Source organism: Chiloscyllium punctatum, chromosome 48 (assembly GCF_047496795.1).
Source record: "Chiloscyllium punctatum isolate Juve2018m chromosome 48, sChiPun1.3, whole genome shotgun sequence".
NCBI classification, from domain to species: domain Eukaryota; kingdom Metazoa; phylum Chordata; class Chondrichthyes; order Orectolobiformes; family Hemiscylliidae; genus Chiloscyllium; species Chiloscyllium punctatum.
In genome coordinates this window covers 23134433-23157902 of record NC_092786.1, presented here as the reverse complement: position 1 = coordinate 23157902, position 23470 = coordinate 23134433, and the positions used below count along the sequence as shown (strand labels likewise).

Below are 23470 nucleotides of genomic sequence, written 5' to 3'. Positions count from 1 at the left end.
TGTGGGTTTCTGTCAGTTGCTCTAGTTTCCTCCCACAGTCCAAAGATTAGCAAGTTAGGTGAATTGTCCATGCTGAATTGTCCGTATTCAGGGATGTGTGGGTTAGGTGCATTAACCATGGTTACAGGGAAAGGTTCGAGGAATGGGTCTGGATGGGATGCTCTTTGGAGGGTTGGTGTGGATTTGCTAAGTTGAATGGCCTGTTTCCACATTGTGGAGATTCCATGTAAATTGCTGGTGAGTTTAGGAATCGGGATGTCATGTTGGGGCTGTATAGGTCATTGGTTAGGTCACAATTGGAATATTCCATTCGATATTGGTCTCCTTGCTTTAGGAAAGATGTTTTTAAACTTGAAAGGATTCAGAAAAGATTTTCAAGGATGTTGCCAGGGTCGAAAGGTTTGAGCTCAGGAGAAGCTGAATAGGCTGAGGCTATTTCTCCCAAGCGTCAGATGCTGAGGGGTGTCCTTATAAAGGTTTGTAAAATCACGAGGGGCATGGATAGAGTGAATAGTCAAGGGTAGGCAAGTCCAAAACTAGGTTTAAGGTGAGAGGAGAAAGATATAAAAGGGACCTAAGGGGCAGTTTTTTCCCGCAGAGAGTGATACATGTCTGGAAGTGGTGGAGGCTGGTCCAATTCCAACATTTAAAAGGCATCTGAGCAGGCATTTGAATAGACGGGATATGGACCAAATGCTGGCAAATGAGCCTAGATTAGTTTAGGATATCTGGTCATCATGATCGAGTTGGAATGAAGGATCTGTTTCCGTTCTGTACATCCCTGAGTCTAAATCTCTTATGCAAGTTCAATAATATTATCACCTTGCTCTTGTTCTGTATGTTCCTATTAATGAACCTGAGGATACTGTACGCTTTACATACTTCTCTACCTGCCCTGTCACCTTCAATAATCTGTACACATAAACACCCAGATCTATCTGCTTATGTCTCCCTCCCACTGAGGATTATACCCCCTAATTGATAGTCATTCAATGTTCTTACTTTCAAAATGTACATCTCTGCATTGAAACTCATCTGCATTTACCTGACCAATCCACCAACTTCTCAATGTCCTTTTGGAATTCCTCATCATGTTTATTATTCTTCAAGTTTTCTGTCACCTGTATCTTCTTGATATGTATAGTTGCTTTTCGTTTTGTGGGTTCAGCTTTTATCTCTTTGCCAATAAAATATTTGATTGTGTGAATGAAAGGTACCACAATGATGGGTCAGAATTCCAAATTACTACAGGTGTTCTTAATCCTTAATCCCAAAATTTGTTTTTAAAAGATGATTGCTACAGAGATAAAATAACTGTAGGTATAAATTCAGTGGCTGGCTAGCAAAACTTGTTTGGGACCAATGGGATGTAACATCTAAAGGTGACTAAGAAGCTTCAACCAGACTGGACTGTGATCTCTTGTAACTACAAACAAGGGATTGACTATTTCTGCTCAATAGAAAGACTTTCTATGTGGATTATGCCCAAGACACATTTTGTTTTTCCCATTGAATAAACCAAGGACAGGGTTAAAACTTGCTTCTGCACTGAACTCTGGTACCTTCTGAACTGAACAAAGGTTACACCTCAAGTGCAAGGAAGCATGTTTTATTACTCAAGGCATCAAATAGAAGAGCCACAGCTGGGGCACCATGTGCAGCTCTGGTGGCCACACTAAAAGAAGGACGTGATTGTATTAGGGAGGAGATTCATCAGAATGTTGCCTGGGCTGAAGAGAGACTAGACAACTGGGGATATTTTCCCTACAGCAGACAAGACTGAGAAGGGACTTGATTGAGTATACGATATTATGAGAGGCGTAGAGAAGGTAGATAGAAAGAAACATTTTCCCTTAGTATAGGAATCAATAACAAAGGTGCAAACAGTTAAGATAAGAGGTTTAAGACATGGTGGCTCAGTGGTTAGCACTGCTACCTCACAGTGCCAGGGATCTGGATTTGATTCCAGCCTCAGGTGTGTATGGAGTTCACACATTCTCCCTGTATCTGCACAGATTTCCTCCCACAGTCTAAAGATGTGCAGATTAGGAGAAATAGCTGTGCTAAATTGTCTGCAGTGCCCAAGGACATGCTGGCTAGGTGCATGAGCCATGGGAAATGCCGGGATAGAGTAGGGGGATGGGGCTGGGTGGGATGCTCTACAGAGGGTGGAGTGGGCTAAATGGTCTGCTTCCACACTGTAGGGATTCTATGATGGAAGTTTCAAGGGGATTTAAGGAAAATGTTTTAAACCCAGATGATGGTAGATAGCTGAACCTCATTGCATAAAATGGGTGAAAACAGCTGGAACCATCATATTTGAGAAGTACTGACATGAATACTTGAAATGTCATACCAAATAAGTTCTAGTAAATGGGTAGAGAGTAGATAGCTGCTTGAGGATCTGGTTCAGACATAATGGAACAAAATGACCTCTTTCTACGTTGTAAGAACTCCAAGTTCTGATGATAGGTCATTGGATCTGCTTCTCTCTCCACAAGCTTACTGAACATTTTCAACATTTCCTGCTGTTTTACACCATGAATATTTAAAATACTTTGGGACATCCAGAGATCGTGAAAGTTGCTGTATAAATGTAACAGTTGTCCTTTTTTGGATGATAGACTCACATCCACATGTCCCTTTGTTAGTGCTGGGGTGACGCTGACCCCCGAGTGACCCGGAAGTGCTGGCTGTCCGGCCTACTTGGCAGGAGAAGCTTCGTTGATGGCCGCCGTTATGTGGAAGGCTCCGCTTCAGCAGTGCCTCAACGCCTCTCGATGTTAATTTCAGCCACACACCCGTCGTTACCGGACAGACGATACCCGACAAGAAGCTCTCGCCACGGCTACCAGCATGAGGCGACCCAACCACTGACCGATGCTCAGGAGCTGCATCCGTACCCGCCCTAACCACGCCCAACACGCGACCCGCCTGTTCCATCCACCCCGACCCTCCTCCTAGTCACCGCCCACAGCGAGGTCGGCCCATCCTGAGCATTGAACCGCCCCGCCCCGCCCCGCCCCTCCAGCTAAACCCCGCCTACTCTCAACCGCCCTCTCACCATTCGAGAACCGCCTCCTCCTCTTGGACCCGGCAACACGTCTCACGCTAAAGCCCCGCCCACTTCACCCCGGCACCGCCCCCTCCCCCATCTCGCCGCTCTGCTCCTGTTTCACACCCATTCAGCAAACCGCCGACGGGTGCACGCCCCGCCCACCGACCGACATTGCCGCTTAGACCCCGCCCACTCCCGTATTATCACGCCCACCACAGCTCCGGCTTCTTCCCGGGCTCTACATCCCCCTCGTAGGTCCCGCCCATCTCGCTCGCGCCTGTTTCCTGGCAACCGTCTCCCATGCCGACTGTGGCCGGGGAGCAGGGAGACGAGGAGCATTCCTCGTCCTCCTCCTCCTCCTCTCCCAACCCCACCCCTTCCCCCAGGATGAATGGCTTCTCGCTCGGTGAGCTGTGTTGGCTCTTCTGCTGCCCCCCTTGCCCAAGCCGGATCGCGGCCAAGTTGGCCTTCCTGCCGCCCGAGCCCACCTACACGGTGCTGACGGAAGAGTCGAGCAGCCTGTGCAGCCTACACCTGTCGGAGCGGGCCGACTGGCAGTTCTCGGAGCGGGAGCTGGAGCTGCTCGAGGTGTTCTTCGTGCGCAGCGGGCGCGGCAACCGCCTGGCCTGCATGTTCGCCCGCTGCGTGCCCGATAGCCGCTATACACTGCTCTTCTCCCATGGCAACGCAGTGGACTTGGGCCAGATGTGCAGCTTCTACATCGGCCTCGGCAACCGCATTAGGTGCAACATCTTCTCCTATGACTACTCGGGCTACGGGGCCAGCAACGGGAAACCGTCCGAAAGAAACCTTTACTCGGACATTGAGGCGGCGTGGACGGCACTCAGGACAAGGTCAGTGGAACAGGGTCAGTACTGGAGGGTCCGATCTCTACTGACTGCAGTATGCCACTGAAGAGACTGCATCTCTGAATACTTATCACACTGTTGCTTGCCCAGTGAGTTTAAGGAGATCTAAATTCCAACAGCTAATATTGATTTGTTCAATTTAATTAAGCTTTCAGAAAATGGTACAATATATGTGTCATTTCAAACATTTATTGGTATATAGTAATCTGCAAGGAAGGAAATAAGTGACTTTGGACCTATGGTATCCAAAGATGCTTACCACTGGAATTTTAGAACATAGAAAAGTACAGCACAGAACAGGCCCTTTGGCCCACAATGTTGTGCTGAGGTTTAACCCTAATGTAAAATATAGTAACTTAACCTACACACCCCTCAACTCACTGCTATCCATGTGCATGTCCAGCAGTCACTTAAATGTCCCCAATGACTCTGCTTCCACCACCACAGCTGGCAACGCATTACATACATTCACAACTCTCTGCGTAAAGAACCTACCTCTGACGTCTCCTTTATACCTTCCTCCTAATATCTTCAAACTAGCCAATCCTGCCCTGGGGAAAAGTCTCTGGCTATTGACTCTTTCTATGCCACTCATTATTTTGTATACCTCGATCTGGTGTCCTTTCTTCCTTCTCTCTAGAGAGAAAATTCCGAGCTTATTCAACCTTTCTTAAGGCAAGTCCTCCAGTCCAGGCAGCATCCTGGTAAACCTCTCCAAAGCCTCTGTATCTTTCCTATAGTAGTGCGACCAGAACTGGACACGATATTCCAAGTGTGGTCTCACCAGGGACTTGTAGAGCTGCAGCGAAACCTCGTGGCTTTTAAACTCTATCTCCCTGTTAATGAAAGCCAAAACACCATATACTTTCTTAACAACCCTATCCACTTAGGTGGCAATTTTGAGGGATCGATGTACTTGCACACCCAGATCCCTCTGTTTCTCCACACTGCCAAGAATCCTGTCTTTTAAACCTATATTCAGCATTCAAGTTCGACCTTCCAAAATGCATCACTTCGCATTTATCCAGGTTGAACTCCATCTGCCATTTCTCAGCCTAGCTCTGCATCCTGTCTATGTCATGCTGCAGCCTGTATTAGCCCTCTATACTATCGACGACACCTCCAACCTTTTGTGTCATCTGTAAATTTACTAATTCACCCCTCAACCTCCTCATCCAAGTCATTTTAAAAAACTACAAAGAGCAGAGGCCCAGGAACAGAGCCCGATGGGACCCCACTCCACACTGACCTCCAGGCAGAATACTTTCCATCTACAACCACTCTCTGCCTTCTGTCAGCCAGCCAATTCTGAATCCAGACAGCCAAATCTCCCTGTATCCCATACTTCCTGACTTTATGAATGAACCTTTCATGGGGAACCTTATCAAATGCCTTGCTGAAATCCATATACAATACATCCACTGCTTGACCTTCGTCAACCTGTCTCGTCACCTCAAAGAACTCAAGATTTGTGAGGCATGACCTACCCCTCTCAAAGCCACGTTGACTGCTTTTAATCACGCTATGCTTTGTCAAATAGTCATAAATCCTATCCCTCAGAATTCTTTCCAAAACTTTGCTGACCACAGACATAAGACTGACTGGTCTGTAATTGCCAGGGATTTCTCTATTACCTTTCTTGAAAAGAGGAACAACATTCACCTCCTTCCAATCCTCCGGTACGACTCCCCTGGAGAGCGAGGAGGCAAATATTCTCGCCAGGGGCTTAGCAACCTCCTTTCTCGCTTCCTGGAGCAGCCTAGGATAAATCTGGTCTGGCCCTGGGGACTTATCAGTCTTGATGTTTTCCAAAATTTTCTCACCTTGTGTTGGCTTGTTTTGGATTACTTTGAGATTAACTGCCAGAATTAAGAACTTCATTATGGTTGCATTGTGCAACTACCAAGATAATAGAAAGTGGTCTGGTTCAATTTTATTTTAAATTAGCATTTCCTAATTCCTTTTCAACTACAAACAAGTAGCTGAACAAATACCTAGCATTCTTCTCTTGAGAGTTGAAGGTTGCAATCCTACTCCATCTGATGCATCTTTGCGAAATGTACAGTGAGAGTAAAGTTAAAGTTGCCATAGTCCTAACAGACCATAGGCTACTCATTAGAGAGAGATTGGTGATGGTTTAACCTGAGTCACCACACCTCAGGTGAAGGTTGAGAAGAGCCCTTCATGGTAACCTCTGCTAGCGTGAGAATTGAACCCAAGCTGTTGCTATTACTGTGCATTGCAAGCCAACATCCAGCTAACTAACCCCCACAGTGGAACTGCTGCCTTGTCAAAAACTCCACCTTTTGGGTGAATCGCAAGGTGGTTCCATTGGAATGTAAAAGATTTTGAGCTTTAATTCAGGGAGAATTGTGTATTCTGGTCAACAAACTTTCCTCAAGCCCCACCAAAAACAGATTAAATGATCATTTTCATTGTTTGCTTTTGTGGAATTGTGCTGCGTACAAACTGGCTGCTCTGTTTGCCAACATGGTTTAGAACTTTGTTTGAACAATTAGTTGATTATGAAGTGATTTAGATATTGAGTGTAAAGGAATAACATTACAAGATTTAATAAAAGTGACTTCCTGATGGATATATTTTTTGAAGTGCTACCATTGAATTATGTTGGGAATATGCTCTACATGGTTCATTTTCCTGAACTCCATATTACACTCTCTCTAGTTCCTCGCTATTTTATGGCTGAATAGATTCTGACGCAAAGTTGTAGCATCTTGATGAAAGCTTCATATTAGGATTCTTACCAATGCTTGTCAGATGCTGCACAGTACAAAAGTGAAACATGATTAAACAATGTTGCACATGTGAAGGGTACTTGTCCATTCTATGGCAGACCAACACTTTTTTTGGCTGAGAGTTATAGACCTTTGCAGCACAGATGGACATTTAATTCATTATTTATTCATTCAAGAAATATGGGTGTCCCTGGCTGGCCAGCATTTATTGCATAGCCCTGGTTACCCTTGAGAAGGTGGTGATGAGCTGCCTTTTTGAACCACTGCTGTCCTCTTGATGTAGGGGCACCCACAAAGCTGTTAGCCAGGGAATTCCAGTATTTTAACCCAATGGCAGTGAAGGAATATATATATACCGAGCCAGGGTAGTATGTGACTTGGAGGGGAACTTGTAGGTGAAGGTGTTCCCATATATCTGCTGCCCTTATCCTTCCAGATGATGAGGAAGTGGTGGAGGCTGGTACAATTGCAACATTTAAAAGGCATTTGGATGGGTATATGAATAGGAAGGATTTGGAGGGATATGGGCCGGGTGCTGGCAGGTGGGACTAGATTGGGTTGGGATATCTGGTCGGCATGGGCGGGTTAGACCGAAGGGTCTGTTTCCATGCTGTACATCTCTATGACTCTGTGTATTGTGGCTAAGTAGCTATCCAACTTAATCTCACTTTCCAGGCTGTTGATGCATAACCTTGTAGCTTATTCTATTTCAAGTGCACATCCAAGTCCTTTTTAAATCTTATTACAGTTTTTAAAACCCTTTCGGTGAATGGCTTCCAGATCTCCTTCACTCTCTGGGTGACAAAGTTTTCATCAATTCCCTTCTATAGATTCCAACCTCTTAGCTTAAATCATTAGCAATAAACCTCTAAACCAAGGAGTATTGGGCAAGTCTATTCATTCTATCCAGACATCTTAATTTATATTCTTCAAAGAAGTCAACTTTCAGCCTTAGTTGTTCCAAAGAAAATTAATCTTGGTTTAACTAATCTTTCCTCATAACTAAAATTCTCCTGTGTAGACAACATTCTTGGACATTTTCTCTGTGCTGTATCTGGTGCAATGACATCTTTTGTAAAGTGCAGTGACCAGAACTACACCTACTTCTGCTCTGGTCTAATTAATGGTTTATACATATTCCGCATGATATCCCAGCTCTTATATGCTGTGCCTCAGTTAATAAGTTATCCCACGTGCCTTCTTGACCACCTTATCCTTTGTGGCAACCTTTAGTGATCTGCAGAATCCCTACAATATAGAAACAAGCCATTGGGCCAAACAAGTCCACATCAACATTCTGAAGAGTATCCCACCCAGACCCATTCCCCTACCCTTTGAACCTACATTTCCCCTGACTAATGCACCTAATCTATACATCCTGGAACGCTATGGGCAATTTGTATGGCCAATTCACCTAACCTACACATCTTTGGACTGTGGGAGGAAACTGGAGCGCCCGGAAGAAACCCACGCAGACAAGGGGGGAATGTGCAAACTCCATGCAAACCATTGCCCGAGGCTGGAATTGAATCCTAGCCCCTAGCACTGTGACACAGCAGTGCTAACCACTGGGCTACCGTGTATTCTAACATTTAGCATGTATTCACTTGCGTTGTTAGCCTTCCCAAAGAGCATTACCTCTCACTTCTCTGGATTCAATTCCATGTGTTCCATTTGGCCATCTCACCAGTCCATTGATCTATTCATGTAGTCGACAGTTTTCTTCAGAACAAGCCACCCTGCCAATTTTTTTTTTGCTATCTACAACCTTTTTCATTGTTCCCCACACCTTCAAGTCCAAACCTTTGTAATTTATCAAGGCGTATATATCAAAGCCATGTAGTACTCCACTAGAAACTACTTTCCAGTCTCAAAAATACCCGTCAGCCAATTTTAGACCCAACTTGCCACTTTGTCTTGGATCCCATGGAATTTTTCTTTTGAGATCAATGTCTCGCGGGACCTTGATTAAAAGTCTTCCTGGAATCCATGTATGTGACATCGACTCACCTTGTTGCCTCTCAAAAATTCTATTGTTAGTAATTCGCAACATTTTTGTGATGAATGGTTCTGATTGTCTTTGATTAATCTGTGTCTATCGATATGAAAGGGTATCTCTTAGAATTCTTCCCAATAATTTTCCTAACACCAGGAGCGTAAAAACTCAACTGATCCCTTTCTACCTTTTTAAATCAATGGTACAATGTTAGCTATTCTCTGGTCCTCTGGCACCATGCTCATTGTGTAAAGTTGGTAATCAGAGTATTAGTTATTTCTCTCATGCTTCCTTTAGCAGCTCAGGATGCATTCTGACAGGGCTAGGGGACTTAACAAGTTTCAAATATTTAAGCCACTTAATTCTTCCTCCTTCAATAAGCTAATAACATTTTAAATTCCTCCTTGATCCCTATGTCTATATTGTCCCCAGATACAAGAACCAATAAGAACATTAAGAACCGTACCCAATTCTCCACACTGAGGTAGCCCTTATGATACCTAGTAAACCCGATTCATTCTTTAGTTATTTCCTCTCTGAAATTATCAAAGAAATTGGGATTTTTTTGATTTTACTTGACGTTATTTTTTCATGCCCATTCTTTCCTTTCCTCATTTCTGTTTAAATTATTTTTTTAAAAAATTAATTACTGCATTTGTAATGTTCCCCTTAGACTTTCCATAGTATCGATCCCTCAGTTTCACACACGAGGTTATTTAGTTCCTTTATCCTTTGTATTTAATGCAATACACTCACTCTGTTCTGAACACTCAGTATCTTTTCCTTGACCTGGCCAGATTTACCTTCAAGATAGCTGGTTCCTGTTTCCTTTACCATGTGTTGACAATATTAAGGCTATTTCATTCCCTACAAGGTGCTTCACAATTTCTTAACCTAAATTTCTTCCGAACATGTCATCCATTTTGATTAGGGTTAGTCTGAGATGAATCACTTTCTCATAAATAAATATACAGTAAAATTGGCCCTGAGAGAGATCGTATATTAATCTCAAGGAAGACAAAAAATATAACTTCCTACAGTGATACTAGGTGTCCAGTTTAACTAGATTTGTTTTAATTAGAAAATGTCCACTTGTAGCTTATTTTGGAAGTAAATAAGAAATGGACTTGGGAGATTCTCACATCTTGCATTGAATAAATAGTGGAAGTGTATAACTTCTGGATTGGATGTCATAATACGTTAGTAACATCCCGCTATCTTTGTATATTACTCACTATTCAAGGCAACCGTGTCACATTTAGACATTTCACTTTATGAATGTGAATGAAAACAATGTTTGAATAGTTGTACTGTTTCACTTGGATTTGTAGATGAAAAATAAATTCAAATTCAGTTCTAATGTGGCAGACTTATCTGATAAGACTATTGTGTGTCACAATATTCAGATCCTAAAATATCTTCAGAAACACAGAACATAACTAAATTTTGCATATTATCCTGTACTGAACATCAAAACTTTTGACACTGTACAGAAATTTCATCAAATTGAAAGCTAGTAATAGCTTGGCTGTAGTCTGTCGCTTCGAAAGCTAGAAAGAGGACAGTGGTCTGCCTTCAGGAGAGGTTTTCAGTTTCAGCTAAAGAGGTATCCTCCATAATTACTGGAATGAGCTAGCATCTTTTTGAGAAGAAGAATTGCATGAAGCCCAACCACCCCTTTTAGGTTTGTGATATAGTTCTGTGGCATCAGTAAGGTAACCCGTTTCTATTTTTGCATCATTTATATTGCTTGGAAATAGCAGTGCAGGAACCAAGGGAATGGTTGGGCAGAACTAATAATGTGTGACAAAGATATTAACAGAGTTGTGCAACAAACTCCTTCAGTCTGCCTTCTCCATGCACCTTCTGTAACCTAATAAGCAGAATAAAATTCAGTTCCTAAATCTGTTTCATACAAGTGTTAGTGTTTAGCTTCAGAACATTGAATGTTGCATTTCATTTGCATTGTTTTGAGGTTTGATCAGCATATTTTTTGCAAAATAAGTTTTTCATGTGGGAAACTAAAATCAGACAGACAAATTCAAATTCCAGCTGCTTGAAATGCAATGACTTATTGACTCTTGACAGATTAGGTAGCTATAACGAAATCCTTAATTGGAGAAAAATAAAATTACAATTGCAGCTGCAAATCATGCTATAAGGTACAAGAATTTTATTAATCTTGTGACATAGCTGCTTCTTTAACAAGGTTATGTTGTCCTTGGCTTTTTGTTTTCAGAGAGGTCATGAATGACAGTCTGTGAAATGTCTGGGGTTGAAGGGTTTTAGGGCCAAATTGTTAATTGCTAACAGTTATTAACTCAGGCAGAAGCCTTTCAAGTTTAAAAAAAAACTAGTACAATGAAAGGGGACTGGCCAGTTCACCCAACTCCGCTTTTCTCTGGTTTGGTTTGGTTTTAAACAGTAGCGTGGAAAAAAAGCTGCTGGACTAAAGAAGCTGGTCCAGGCTAGTACTCTCTCTGTGACTTAACATCAAACAGGTTCTTAGATGATTCATGTTTTGTGCCAAGGGATGTTTATGGGGATTGTCACAAGTATTTAGAACAGCATCATTAAGTTGGATTTTCGGACTGGTTAAGTTATTCGATATTCTGTTTTCTGTTGTTTGTGTTTCATTCAATAATTTTATAAATAAATTCTGTTTTGTTTCAAACTGTGGTTTGACCAGCTGATTCTCTCCTGGAATATCCACTTTACACCTGCTTAAAACAACTAGCAAAGTTAGGGACTGGGCAAACTTGTTGAAATGTTTTAAAGGGCCTGGCCTGGTCCATAACATTCTGGTTAAAAAGAAGACTTGCATGTTTGAAATAAGTCATACTTCGTACCACTTGATTATCAAGTTCTTTGTGATTATATAACTTTCCTTGGTACTCAGTTTTAAAGGGGTTTTTTTGTACATTAAATACTGGGCATCAAAATATAAGAAATAACAGCTAAGCTCACCTGGTTTCTTTCATGTTTGAATCCGATTTTGTTGGTTTAAGCGTCATTCTGAGTCTTAAGCATATAATTTTGCTGGCACAATAATGCAAGTCTTGAGAGTATGTTTTATTATTGCTAATGCCATCTTTCAATGAATTTGAACAGAAACCCTGCATTCCAATCTGTTAGGCGAAAAAATTCTCTAGCAGTATTTGAAAAGAATTGACTTTCTCCCTAAACTAATATCGACAGTCACAGGTGAAATGCTGGAAGATTAGAGGGTGGCCAATGTTGTGCCGCTATTTAAGGCTGCAGGGAAATGTCTTGGAACGACAGATTGATGAGCCTAACGTCTGTCGTGGGTAAACTGTTAAAGGAGATTCTGAGAGATAGGATCTATAGGCATTTGGAGAGGCACAGACTCATTTGGGATAGTTAGCATGGCTTTGTGTGGGGGAAATCGTATCTTATAAATTTGATTGAGTCTTTTTTGAAGAGATGACCAAGAAAGTCAGTGAGGGCAGTGCAGTAGACATTGTCTACATAGACTTTAGCAAAGCTTTTCACAAGGTACTGCATGGTAGGTTGTTGAATAAGGTTAAGTCCTCTTGTCCAACCCTGCATTATAGAAAAATCGTGCTTTAGAAACAGTGCTTAGAGTTAGTGATGTAATCGCATTACAGCCAAACATGTTTAAAAAGTTAGCACTTTTGAAACTGTGTTCCCAATTTGTCAATCACATTACTGAATTTGCATTAATGAAACAAGCATTATAACAGAATGATGAGTATACTGGATAATGAAGAGGGTTATCTGGGAATGCAGTGAGATCTTGATCAACTGTGCCAGTAGGCTGAAGAATGGCAGATGGAGTTAAATTTAGATAAATGCAAGGTGTTCCATTTTGATAAGGCAAAACAGAGCAGGATTTACATAGTCAATGGTATGGCACTGGGGAGTGTTGTAGAACAGAGATCTAGGGGTGAAAGTTCACAGCACCTTGAAAATGGAGTCACAGATAAATAGGGCAGTGAAGAAGGCTTTCAACATGTAACTTTCATTGGTCAGATTATTGACTATAGGAGTTGAGACATCATGTTGCAGCTGTACAAGACGTTGGTGAAGCCATATTTGGAGTACTGCGTGCAGTTCTTGTTGTCCTACTATAGAAAGGCTAGTATTGAACTAGAAAGAGTGCAGAAAAGATGTACTAGGATGCTACCGTGGCTTGGTTTGAGTTATACGATTATGTTGGATATGCTGGGACTTTTCTTTTACTGGAACTTAGGAGACTGAGGGGTGACATTTGTGGGGGTGTATAAAATCATGAGATGAATGGGTAAGGTAGATAGCCAACAGCTTTTCCCTGTGGTAGGAGAGTCTAAAACTAGAGGGCATAGAGTCAGAGATATTAGGGACATTTAAGCAACTGCTGGACAAGCACATGGGTGGCAGTAAATTGAGGGGTGTGTAGGTTAGAGTGATCTTAGATTAAGATAAATTCTCAGCACAACTATTGTTCTCTTGTTTAATGTGAGTCCACAGGGGCAATTTTTTATTTTGCAGAGGGTGGTAAGTGTCTGGAATGGGCTGCAGAATTAGTGGTGAAAGCGAGTACAAATTCATTTAAGAACTATATAGACAGGTACACAGGTTGGATAGGTATGGAGGGATATGGACCAAATACAGGCCAATGGGACAAGTTTTATATTGTGAAAACTGGGTAGAATGGGCAAATTGGGTCGAAGGGTCCATTTCTATGCTGTAGACTTGTAAGTCTTTAAGAATCCAAGATGTCAAAAATCAAATTGCAGGAACAGTTCCAAAGAAGAGTCATATTGTACAAAAAATATGAAATGTTTCTCATTTCACAGATGCTTCTAGTCCTGCTGAATTTCTCCAGTACTTTGTTTTTACATCAGATTTCTAGCATCTGAAGTATTTTGCTTGTGTTATCACAAAGAAAAATGGCTTTTTATCATGTTTGTAGTTTGGTCGTCTCACCATGACCAAATTGGCCACCCAGCTACCAGCCATACACTGCAGAAATACTGTACTTTATTAGCTGTTAGGGGTTCTGTGAGATGTCTAGAAAATGAGCTTTTATCATTTTTCACAAGGGACATTGTGGAAGGAGTAAGTATTTCCAGGTCTAATGTAGCAGGAAGCAGATGCAGTCCAATGTTACACTACTCAACTTTTACAAGTGTGTGATTTTTCTTTTTCTCCAGTGATCGCACTTGTCATCCATATCATTTCTCTTTTGAATGAGACTGATGATTTAATGTTAGTCAATGCCAGTATTCCAAATTTGTTCCAATAAGCAGTGGTTGGAGAGTTGCCCAAAGGCAGCTTAAATCTGTTCCATTCTATATATCCCATGTCAGGATTGCATTGAAATCCAGGGCCCTCATGAAAAAGCCACACACTGACCTGCTGTGTTCAGTTCTCTCTAAAATTACATAAATCCTTCCTCCTTTTGTCATGGAAAAATTCTGTGGCCTCTTTAATCTTAAACAGCAATTTGACATTACAAAACTTCCCAGTCCCTCCCACACACACTCATCCTCCCACCTGTGTGCATATTATATATATATATATATATATATATATATATTGAGAAGGATGTTGTGAAACTTGAAAGGCTTCAGAAAAGGTTTATGTTAGATAAAAACAATGATTGCAGATACTGGAAACCAGATTCTGGATTAGTGCTGCTGGAAGAGCACAGCAGTTCAGGCAACATCCGAGGAGCAGTAAAATCAACGTTTCGAGCAAAAGCCCTTCATCAGGAATACCCTTCATCAGGATTTATAAGGATGTTGCCAGGGTTGGAGGATTTGAGCAGTAGGGAGAGTTGAATAGGCTGAGGCTATTTTCCCTGCAACGTCGAAGGCTAAGTGGTGACCTCATAGAGATTTATAAAATCATGAGGGGAATGGATAGGATAAATAGACAAAGTCTTTTCCCTGGGGTGGGGGAGTCGAGAACTAGAGGGTATAGATTTAGGATGAGAGGGGAAAGATATAAAAGGGACTAAGGGGCAACCTTTTCATGCAGAGGGTGGTACATGTATGGAATGAGCTGCCAGAGGAAGTGGTGGAGGCTGGTACAATTGCTATATTTAAAAGGCATCTGGATGAGTATATGAATAGGAAGGGTTTGGAGGAATATGGGCCGTGTGCTGGCAAATGGGCTAGATTGGTTTCAGATATCTGGTTGGTATGGACGGGTTGGACCGAAGGGTATGTTTCCGTGCTTTACATCTCTATGACTCTCTGACTCTATAGGCAAGTTTCTAATATATATGCAATTCTGACTCAAGTCTTAACTATCCTACTCTTTTGGACATCAGCTGATAGGATGAAAAGAAGCCGATGCTTACAGTAGCTAAAGCACTAATTCACTTTTTGTGACTTTCAGATCTGACCTCTCAAGTATGCTCCTGAGTGGCAACTTTGAACTCACCCAAACCTCTTCTAATTGCTTTCACACATTTGCTACTGCTAGCTGACTTACACTGGCTCTCAATTAAAAAAAAATATCTTTGTGTTCAAGTTGACCTGTTGCCTTGCAACCCTCAAAGAACGCTGCATTCTTTCAAGTTTCACTGTTGTTGTTCTGATTTTTAATCTTAAATTTTGGAAATCCCTTCCTAAATCTCTTAACCCCACCTTTCCTTTGAGCCACTCTATAAAATCTGTCCCTTTTAAGTTTGGACTCATTGCACTCTTTATTTTTATCTAATTTTGTTCCTGAAAAGCGCAATGGGATGATTTAATATATTGAAGATACTATACAAATGTAAGTTAATGTTTTAAACAGTAGCCTCTTCTGTATCAACCTTAACATTAAACTGATCCTTCAAGCACTGTTCCTTTGCTTCTTTCATGATCTACATTACTGTACAGTTTCTCACTTGCTCTGATCATTTCTGTCTTTACAATGATGACTATTAGTGAGCTGCATCCTTACATTTGTTAGTATATTACTTTAGTTTTGATGGTATTAGGCAAGACTTTCAAAAACTGATTGGGGGCAGATGTTCGCAGGTAAAGGGACAACAGGAAAATGGGAAGCCTTCAGAAATGAGATAACAAGAATCCAGTGAAAGTGTATCCCTGTTAGGGTGAAAGGAAAGGCTGATAGGTATTGGGAATGCTGGATGACTAAAGAAATTGAGGGTTTGGTTAAGAAAAAGAAGGAAGCATATGTAAGGTATAGACAGGATAGATCGACTGAATCCTTAGAGTATAAAGGAAGTAGGAGTATACTTAAGAGGGAAATCAGAAGGGTAAAAAGGGGACATGAGAGAGCTTTGGCAAATAGAATTAAGGAGAATCCAAAGGGTTTTTACAAATACATTAAAGACAAAAGGGTAACTAGGGGAGAGAGTCAGCAAGGCGGTCTTTGTGTGGAGCTGCAGGAGATGGGGCAGATACAAAACATTGTATTTTGCATCAGTATTTACTGTGGAAAAGGATATGGAAGATATAGAAAGTAGCGAAATAGTTGGTGACACCTTGCAAAATGTCCATATTACAGAGGAGGAAGTGTTGGATGTCTTGAAACGCATAAAGGTAGATAAATTCCCAGGACTTGATGAGGTGTACCCTAGAACTCTATGGGAAGCTAGAGAAGTGATTGCTGGGCCTCTTGCTGAGATATTTTTATCATTGATAGTCACAGATGAGGTGCCGGAAGACTGGAGGTTGACTAATGTGGTGCCACTCTTTAAGGGTATTAAGGACAAGCCAGGGAACTATAGACCATTGAGCCTGATGTCGGTGGTGGGCAAGTTGTTAGAGGGAATCCTGAGGGACAGGATGTACATGTATTTGGAAAGGCAAGGACTGATTAGGGATAGTCAACATGGCTTTGTGTGTGGGAAATCATGTTTCTCAAACTTGATTGAGTCTTCTGGAGAAGTAACAAAGAAGATTGATGAGGGCAGAGCGGTTGATGTAATCTCTATGGACTTCAGTAAGGCGTTCGACAAGGTTCCCCATGGGCGACTGGTTAGCAAGGTTAGATCTCATGGAGTACAGGGAGAACTAGCCATTTGGATACAAAACTGGCTCAAAGGTCGAAGACAGAGGGTGGTGGTGGACGGTTGTTTTTCAGACTGGAGGCCTGTGACCAGTGGAGTGCCACAAGGATCGGTGCTGGGCCCTCTACTTTTTGTCATTTACATAAATGATTTGGATGCGAGCATAAGAGGTACAGTTAGTAAGTTTGCAGATGACACCAAAATTGGAGGTGTAGTGGACAGCGAAGAGGGTCACCTCAGATTACAACAGGATCTTGATCAGATGGGCCACTGGGCTGAGAAGCGGCAAATTGAGTTTAATTCAGATAAATGTGAGGTGCTGCATTTTGGGAAAGCAAATCTTAGCAGGATTTATACACTTAATGGTAAGGTCCTAGGGAGTGTTGCTGAACAAAGAGACCTTGGAGTGCAGGTTCATAGCTCCTTGAAAGTGGAGTCAGTGCTAGATAGAATAATGAGGAAGGTGTTTGGTATGCTTTCTTTTATTGGTCAGAGTATTTAGTACAGGAGTTGGGAGGTCATGTTGCAGCTGTCCGGGTCATTGGTTAGGCCACTTTTGGAATATTGCATGCAATTCTGGTCTCCTTCCTATAGGAAGGATGTTGTGAAACCTGAAAGGGTTCAGAAAAGATTTGCAAGGCTGTTGTCAGGGTTGGACGATTTGAGCTGTAGGGAGAAGCTGAACAGGCTGGGGCTGTTTTCCCTGGAGTGTCGGAGGCTGAGGGGTGACCTTATAGAGGTTTACAAAATATGAGGGGCATGGATAGGATAAGTAGACAAAGTCTTTTCCGTGGGGTCGGGGAGTCCAGAACTAGAGGGCATAGGTTTAGGGTGAGATGGGAAAGATAGAAAAGGGTCCTAAGGGGCAACGTTTTCACGCAGTGGGTGGTATGTATATGGAATAAGCTGCCAGAGGGAGTGGTGGAGGCTGGTACAGTTGAAACATTTAAAAGGCATTTGGATGGGTATATGAATAGGAAGGGTTTGGAGGGATATGGGCTGGTTGCTGGCAGGTGGGACCAGATTGAGTTGGGATATCTGGTCGGCATGGACGTGTTGGACCGAAGGGTCTGTTTCCATGCTGTGCATCTCTATGACTCTCTGACTCTAAATACATTCAAATATGTTAATGACCAAATTATGCCATATTTCGACTATGATTTTAATATTGTTGGACTTAAAAATTGCATTTTTCCATATAAACGCATATGTGCAATTGTAAAGTATTTCAGTTGAGTGTTGTAATCTATTGTTCTTTTCCAAAAAGGACAACGATAAGACAGGCTCTCGTACCAACCTTTTACTTTAGCAGCAATTCATGAGAACAGGCATGGAATAGAGGGATACAGATTACGTGCAGGGAGTTGGATTAATTTGGTGCATCATGGTTGGCACAAACATGCTGGACTGAAGGGCTTGATCCTGTGCTGTAAGGTTCTAAATAAAGTTCAATGAAAACAATGCAAAAGAATGCATTCGATGTGCCAGATTATAATATATATGCTTTGCAGTTTACATCAATTTCTAGTAAACAATTATTAATTCTTTGTATACTACCACTATGAAGAACGAAGGTAACTTGTCAGCCAAAAGTGTTTTCATCACTGCAAACACAAAAAACCTGTTTCTTAAAATTCCGTATTCAATCATTGCCAGAATACTAGTTTGTTTTTGCTTCTGAATCAAGGAGCAAAACTCTGTTCATATTGGGGGTGTGTAGAAAGAGAAAGAGACCTGAGGCGCAGGTGTACTGGTGCTCACCATTGACACCAATGTATCAATGAACATTGTAGAATTAAGTTTATACTTGTGTTGGCTTTTTTTAACTGCATCCTGATGATGCAGTTGAATTCATCAGGTATAATAGCATTTGAAGTGAGTGTCAAAGGTTTTTCCCATTTTATCTGTTAGGTTGACTGTCTTTGACATGAAAAGAGAACTCAAACTGAATCAAACGGAATGTTTGGCTGGATAGAAGGGGGAGGAGTGAGTGAGGTTAGGAGAGGAGCAGGTGAGGTGAGGAGCCATGAGGCAGCTGGCATCACCAAGCAAAGTGGGCAAAGTGAGACCCCCATTATGCATCATTGGTCCTACTGAGAGAAATAGGACTGGTAAGGGACTGGGTTTGGCAGTTAGCATCATTGAGATGTAATTCAGGTGAGGATCCTGAGATAAGCAGTTAGCATCACTGAAAGGAGCAGGTGAGATGAAGACTCTGCCATGCAGTATGATGTTTAGCTTGATGAACTGATTGAAATTGGTTTTTGCTCCACTCCAGGGAAAGCAATTATCTCGAAACCATGAATTGCTGGAAAAACTCAGCAGGTTTGGCAGCATCTGTGGAGAGAAAGCAGTGTTGATGTTTTGGGCCCAGTTACCTTTCTTCAGAACTTCAGAAAGGAGCTATTTGAGTCTCTGGTAAATGATTAAAGACTTCTGTATTGTTAAATTTCACGTGTTTAGGAGGTTGTGGTAAAGGTAACAAAATATGCAAGAGGCAAACATAACAAGAAAAGAATAGGAACCAGCATTAGATCAGAGAGGTTTAAAACAAGGCAAGAGAATGGTGGAGATTTCAGATTTGGGAGTCGTCATAAAATCAGTAGTGTGACATCACTGGGAAACTTAAGGAGATCAGGGAAAGCTGAGTAAGGTGGGTGAGTTTTGAAAATATTCAAGTGACATCATAGAGAAAGCATAACCTTAACAATCCAGAGCGGGAGCCAGTGCAGGCCAAGTGATGATCTTAGTAAGCAAGACCCAGTAAGTATTTCTACTGTCCAGTCTTTAAAAGAATTAGTCTTTCGATTGAATGTTTAATGCAAAGCAAATACGTTAAGGCCCTGACTACATATTTAATATTCTTTAAACTAGAGAAAATAACACACAGAATAATTTGAGATCAGTTATGGCAAGCAAAAAGGTCTGGCCGCTCCTGTTTATTGTGGAAAATCAGTGTCTGGGGTGATATGTGCAGAAAGTGTCTGCAGCTGCAGCTACTGTAAATCTGCATTTCAGATCAGCAATGACAGCTAGAGTCATTGTGGAGTATCTGCAAGGCTGAGATATTTGTGATTTGGAGATGCCGGTGTTGGACTGGGGTGTACAAAGTTAAAAATCCCACAACACCAGGTTATAGTCCAACAGGTTTAATTGGAAGCATTAGCTTTCGGAGTGCTGCACCATCATCAGGTGGTTGTGGAGTACACAATTGTAAGACACACGCCTCATTCCTGATGAAGGGCTTTTGCCCGAAATGTCGATTTTCCTGCTTTTCAGATGACCTGCTGTGCTTTTCCAGCACCACGCTAATCTATACTCTGATTTCCAGCATCTGCAGTCCTCACTTTTGCCTCAGAAATGGGAGAACAGACTGAATTAAGGCATGGCTAGAGGAACAGTGTTAGTTTCTTGAGGCACTTAGACTAATTTAAAGGGAGATGTGCCCTGCACAAGTTGAACCAGCAGGGCTGTGGGCCAATGTTCTCTCAGGAACATTGACAACAAACAGAATGGGAACCTGAGTGGAGAGATGAGAATAAGGAAAACAAAGATGGAAATAAAAATTAGAAAGTAGAAAACAGACATAAAAGGTAAAGGAAGCAAGAGAAAGTATGTAGGACTGCAGGACAAAAAAAAGTGTAAAACATGTCGAAGACTAACTATGACTGAATGCAAGGAGCATTTGCAATAAGATGCATTGGTGCAAAATTAATTGTACACCTGCATAATATGATTGTGATTGCTGTGGAGTGACCAAGGCTGAGAACTGCACATTCAAGGGTATGAATAATTATGAAGTTCACTTTGGTAGGTAATACAGAATGACAAGAGAATTTGTTAAATGGTAATAACTTGAGAGAGCTTGATGTACAAAAGGACCAAAGTGTCATTATACTGTGGTCCTTCAAAGTAAGTGTGTGGGTACAGAAAGCAGTTAAAAGACAAATGTTATGTTTGCCTTCATTGCAAGGCGGTTTGAGTAAGTGCAATGAAGTCTTAGTGGAGCTGTACAGGTCCCTGGTGCAACCACAGCTGGAGTATTGTATGTAGTTTTGGTTTGCCTACCTAAGCAATGCTTGCCATAGAGGGAATACAGTGAAGCCTTAACAAACTGATTCCTGACAAGGTAGATGTGTTGTCCAAGGTGAGATCTGGTTGCCTAGGCCTGTATTAGAATTCAGAAGAATGAGGGGATCTCATTGAAACTTAAAAGATTTTGACAAGGCTGGTCAGACTGAATGCAGAGATAATGTTTCCCTTGTCAGGGGGTGGAGGTGAGAGTCCAGCACAAGGTATCACAGTCTCAGGATATAGAGTCAGGAAGATGTACAGCACGGAAACAGGTCCCTCTCGTCCGACTCATCCGTGCTGATCAGATATCTTATATTAGTCTAGTCCCATTTGTAGCATTTAGATTAGATTACTTACAGTGTGGAAACGGGCCCTTCGGCCCAACAAGTCCACACTGACCCTCTGAAGACCAACCCATCCAGACCCATTCCCCTACATTTACCCCTTCGCCGAACACAACGAGCAATTTAGCATGGCCAATTCACCTATTTGGCCCATCTCTTTCTAAACCCTTCCTATTCGTATACCCAGGTGCCTTTTAAAATGTTGTAATTGTACCAGCCTCCACTTCCTCTGACAGCTGATTTCATGCAGCACACTCTGAGAAAAAGTTGGCCATTAGGTTCCTTTTATATCTTTCTCCTCTCACCTTAAACCTATGCCATCCAGTTTTGGACTCCCCCTCCACCCCATGGAAAAGGCCTTGCCTATTTATTTTATCCATGCCCCTCATGATTTTATAAACCTCTGTAAGGACACCTCTCCGCCTCTGACACTCCAGGGAAAATAGCCCTAGCCTATTCAGCCTCTCTCTCTATAGTACAAATTCTCCAACCCTGGCAACATTCTTGTAAGTCTTTTCTGAACCCTTTCAAGTTTTACAACATCCTTCCTATAGGAGGGAGACCAGAAATGCATGCAACCAATGTCCTGTACAGCCTCAGCATGACCTCCCAACTCCTACACTCAATGCCTATAAAGGAAAGCATGCCAAACACAATCTCACTATCCTATCTACTTGCAACTCCACTGTCAAGGAACTATGGACTTGCACTCCAAGGTCTCTTTGTTTAGCAACACTCCCCAGGACCATACCATTTAGTGTATACATCTTGCCCTGATTTGCCTTTCCAAAATGCAGAACTTCACATTTATCTAAATTAAACTCTATCTGCAGCTTCTTGGCCCATTTACCCATCTGATCAAGATCCTGTTGTACTCTGAGATAACCTTCTTTGCTGTCCACTACACCTCCAATTTAGGTGTCATCTGCAAACTTACAAACCACACCTATTATGTTCACATCCAAATCATTTATTAAAAAGCAGTGGACCCAGCACCAATCCTTGTAGCACACCACTGGTCATAGGACTTCAGTCTGGAAAGCAGCTACCACCACCTTCTGTCGTCTTCCTTCAAGCCGGTTCTGTATCTAATTGGCTCGTTCTCCCTGTATTACTTATGATCTAACCTTGCTAACCAGCCTAACTTAAGGAACCTTGTTGGATGCCTTACTGAAGTCCATAAGATCACATCTGTCACTCTGCCCTCACCAGTCCTTTTTGTTACTACTTCAAAAACCTCTTTCAAGTTAGACATAATTTCCCATGCGCAAAGCCATGTTGACTGTCCCTAATCAGTCCTTGTCCTATCCAAATACATTTAAACCTTGTGCCTCAGGATTGCCTCCAACAACTTGCCCACCACTAATGTCAGGCTCTATGGTTCCCTGGCTTTTCCTGACCACCTTTTGTAAATAGCCAACCTCCAGTCTTCTGGCACCTCACCTGTGACGATCGATGATCCAAATATCTCAGCTAGGGGCCCTGCGATCACTTCTCTAGCTTCCCACAGAGTTCCAGGGTACACCTGATCAGATCTCAGGGATTTATCCACCTTTATGCATGCGAAAACATCCAGCATCACCACCTCTGTGATGTGGACCTCCTTCATGATGTCGCTGTTTGCTTCCCCATGTTCTATATCTTTGATTCTGGATTAGTGGTGCTGGAAAAGCACAGCAGTTCAGGCAGCATCCGAGGAGCTCCTCAGATGCTGCCTGAACTGCTGTGCTTTTCCAGCACCACTAATCCAGAATCTGGTTTCCCGTGTCTGCAGTCATTGTTTTTATCTATATCTTCGATGTCTTTCTCAACAGTAAACACAGATGCAAAATACTTAATTAGTATCTCCCCCATCTCCTGCGGTTCCACATATAGGTGACCTTGCTAACCTTTAAGGAGCTGTGTTCTCTCCCTAGTTACCATTTTGTCTTTAATGTATTTGTAAATTCTTTTGGATTCTCCTTAATCCTATTTATCAAAGTTATTTCATGTCCCCCTTTTTGCCCTTCTGATTTACTTCTTTAGTATTCTCCTACTGCCTTTGTACTGTTCTAGGGATTCACTTGGTCCCTGCTGTCTATACATGATGCATGCTTCCTTCTTTTTCTTGACCAAAACCTCAATTACTCTAGTCATATAGCATTTCCTACACCCACGAGCCTTGCCCTTGACCCTAACAGGAACATACTGTCTCTGGACTCTTGCTATCTCATTTTTAAAGGCTTCCCATTTTCTAGCTGTCCCTTTACCTGCGAACAACTACTCCCAGTCAACTTTTGAAAGTTCTTGCCCAATAGTTTCAAACTTAGCCGCCTTCCAGTTTAGAACTTTATATGTGGTAGGCCATTTTGGATTGAGATGAGGAGAACCTGCTTCA

General features: G+C 42.0%; 1 protein-coding gene across 1 annotated transcript in view; it reads left to right on the top strand.

Moving 5' to 3' along the window:
* The first annotated feature begins 2929 nt into the window (after positions 1–2929).
* abhd17c (abhydrolase domain containing 17C, depalmitoylase) overlaps positions 2930–23470 on the top strand; it is a 72880-nt gene continuing 52339 nt past the window's right edge. The window contains exon 1 of the mRNA XM_072564820.1: positions 2930–3912. Within this exon, the coding sequence (XP_072420921.1) occupies positions 3359–3912 (554 nt within the window). The 5' untranslated portion in view covers positions 2930–3358. The remainder of the gene's footprint in view (positions 3913–23470) is intronic.